The sequence below is a fragment of the Oenanthe melanoleuca genome, chromosome 27 (assembly GCF_029582105.1).
Source record: "Oenanthe melanoleuca isolate GR-GAL-2019-014 chromosome 27, OMel1.0, whole genome shotgun sequence".
Classification (NCBI taxonomy): domain Eukaryota; kingdom Metazoa; phylum Chordata; class Aves; order Passeriformes; family Muscicapidae; genus Oenanthe; species Oenanthe melanoleuca.
Genome location: NC_079360.1, coordinates 2,176,427 through 2,179,454, shown reverse-complemented (window position 1 = coordinate 2,179,454; position 3,028 = coordinate 2,176,427). Strand labels below are relative to the sequence as shown.

Sequence of the window (3,028 nt, the reverse complement as noted above, 5' to 3'; positions counted from 1 at the left end):
GACACACACACACACACACACACCCACACACACACTCACAAACGATCCTGCACTTTGGGGTGAATGCATGCACAAATTTTTGCTCCCAAGTGCATTCCTATGGACCCTGCCTGAACACAAAAACACAAACAAACCAGGAACAGAGGAAAGGACACAACCAGCCATGGACGCTGCTGAGGAAACCCGGGACCTACAGCAGCAGGGCTGGAGCCTTGTGGAGAAGGACAAGGATTCAGACAATCCCATGGCATATTTTGTGTACTCGCAGGCTGAACAGAGGGTAAGATGTCCAACGAGGCCCGAATAATTTCCTGAAGGCAGTTCTAACAGGGCAGGATTGAAACCAGCAGCCCAGTGCTGACCGATCAGGAGGCAAAAACCGCTGAGCATCAGGGTGAGCTGAGGAGGGAAGAAGGCAAGGTGTATGCGTGTTTGGGAATAGATACATCCTGGGATGTGCTTTATGTGCGCACATCTCTGGTCAGGAATGTTCCTGTAGATGTGCGAGCAAAAACTTGAGTGCAGGAGCAGGAATGGGAGTGATTGTGAGTGTTTGAACATCGATGGGGACGTGCCAGAAGGAGAATTGTCAGTGCTTGGATCTGCTTTGGAAATGGGTTTACACACATCTCTTCATAAATGCAAGGCTATGAGTTACTCTTTGGGTGTGTTTGTGACAATGTGGACTGGTGTATGTGCAGTAGGAGTTCTTTAGTTACATCTTCCTCTACTCTGGATACTGATTTATTCCCAGAAATCTTCAGGGAAGCTCGGCAATGTGATGGAACTGAGGAGAGCAGACTGAAGGTAAAATGTGGGCAAAAAGGCACTGACTGTGCCAGCCTTTTCCTTGTCATTTCAGCAGGCCTTCGTCAGCGAGCAATGAGCCAACATCTTCTGAGCCTTTCTTTGGCTGCCAATAGACTCAGAAATACCTATCCTGATTCCCTTGACAGCTAATGAAATGCTCCTGTCCATCAGAATTGTTCTGTACACATTGCAGGACAGCATCCTTGAGCTCGGAGGGGTCTCTCGTGGAAGGCCAGGCCCGTGTTCGCTCCCGGCCGGGGTCCCGCGGGTCCCAGGCTCGGCTCGGTGCCGGTCCCGCCCAGCGGCGTCAGCCGGGAGCGGAGCGGCCCCTGCCGGCCCCGCCCGGCCCCGCCCGCGGCGGTTCGTGCCCGGCCGCAGCCCCGGCTCCTCTGCCCGTGGCCCAGCGCGCAGTAATACACGGCCGCGTCCCCGCGCCGGGGCCGCCCGAGCCACAGCGCGCTCCATCGCCGATCTGCCGACACCGACAGCTTTCCTGCGATGTCCGGCAGCTCTCTGACCCCTTTGTGAGCGCTCACGAGGAATTCGAATCCTCCGCTCGGGATCTGACGGTACCAGTGGATCCAATCGTTGGTCTGTATTTGGGAATGTGAGCAGCTGATATTTATTCCAGTACCGTCGGTCGTCTCCAGTGTCGGCTCCTGTTGTACTTGTGCTCTGGCCACGGCAACTGTACGGGAGAAAATACAATCAGTTTCTATGATCATCAAAATCCGTGCACGCAGAGATGGGAAAGGGCAGTGGAGGACAGACCACAAGTAGCTGGGATGTGCTCTGAGAATAGGATGGAGATGCTCTTCCTCGGAGAGTGGTTACTTGGAGGTAAGAATGTGGGATATCTTGGGAAAGTGTCAGAATGCAGAAGGGAAGAGTGGGATGAAGGAAGAGAGTCTGAAATGAACGGCTGGGGAGATGATTGAATGAATCGATGAATGACTAAAAAAATCGAGTCGGACAAGAGGGGATGTGGGAGAGAACGGGTTCATTGAGGAGGGGTCGGTTAAGGGCAGTGTGTGAAAGAGAAGCAAGGAGGGGCAGGAGTGCCAGAGACAAATGCAAAGCCGAGTGCTCATCCCAGGCAGACCCAGACACCCAGACTCAGCCTCGGCCACCTCAACCGCCACCCCCGCGCACCGAGCAGCAGCGCGGCCAGCGCCGCCAGCCCCGCGCCCCGACACCGCCGCATGGCGCCGCTCCGCCGGCCGAGCAGCGCTGTGCCCTCAGCCCCGGCTCTCTGCTGCGGCCCTGCCGCCTCCTCTGCCAATACTCCACTCCAGTTCTCTTCTTTTCTCTCCACCGCCCCCAGCTCCGCCCCAGAGCAGAGCCGTGCGCCGCCGCTGCTCGGAGAGTCCGGACAGAGAAAGGAGGCGAGAGCGGTGGGAGTGGGGCGAGCGTCGGGTCTCTGCACGTCGGGAGCGGCGGGGCCGGGGTGCATGGCAAGGAGTCGTGCTGGTGTCACGGAGCTCGGGACTGACAGTCCCTGTGTTTCTTTCACTCCCATAATCTTTTTCCTCACATCCCCCCTTTGCTGTCATGTGGGCATTCCTGATTCGTGCTTCAGGGTACTGGAAAGAAATCCCCTCACACAGGATACAGGAGGTGGGCATGAAGCCTCAGCATTTCTCCGTGTCTACGAAATCAAGCTGATGCAGCACAGGGGAGAGCAGCTGTGCACTGGGCTGGAGAGACCTGTCCGTGTGTCCATGTGTCCATGTGTCTGTGAGTCCGTGTGTCTGTGTATGAGTGGTCACAGTTATGCTGAGGTACTGTCAACTTTTCAAACAGTATTAAGCTAAGAAGTCCAAACTTGGGTGATACCATCCTTGTAGGGCCGGCAATTGATAGTAGGAGATCGTGATGTTCAGAGCAGATGGAAAAGGAGGGCCCAGGAAGCAGGGACTGCATTTCATCGCCTCTTCCCTGGACAAATCTCCAGCAGTCTGTTACATTAATCTTCAACTGCACTCAAGCTCCTTCAGAGTCTGGGAAAATGCTGCTCCGTGATGCTCAGGGCAGAGCACCAGAGACCATCTCTTTAGTAACACAAGAGGACACACACACACACAGGCATACACACGCTCCTGCACTTTGGGGTGAATTCATGCACAAATTTGTGCTCCCACGTGCATTCCTGTGGACCCTGCCTGAACACAAAAACACACACAAACCAGGAACAGAGCAAAGGACACAACCAGCCATG

General features: G+C 55.3%; 1 gene segment (V, D, J or C); it reads right to left on the bottom strand.

The window, feature by feature from the left end:
* Positions 1-550: 550 nt before the first annotated feature.
* Positions 551-1,573, bottom strand: LOC130264143 (T cell receptor alpha variable 4-like). The segment is given in 1 exon segment: positions 551-1,573. A coding segment is annotated over 1 exon segment (558 nt).
* Between the last annotated feature and the right edge of the window lie 1,455 nt (positions 1,574-3,028).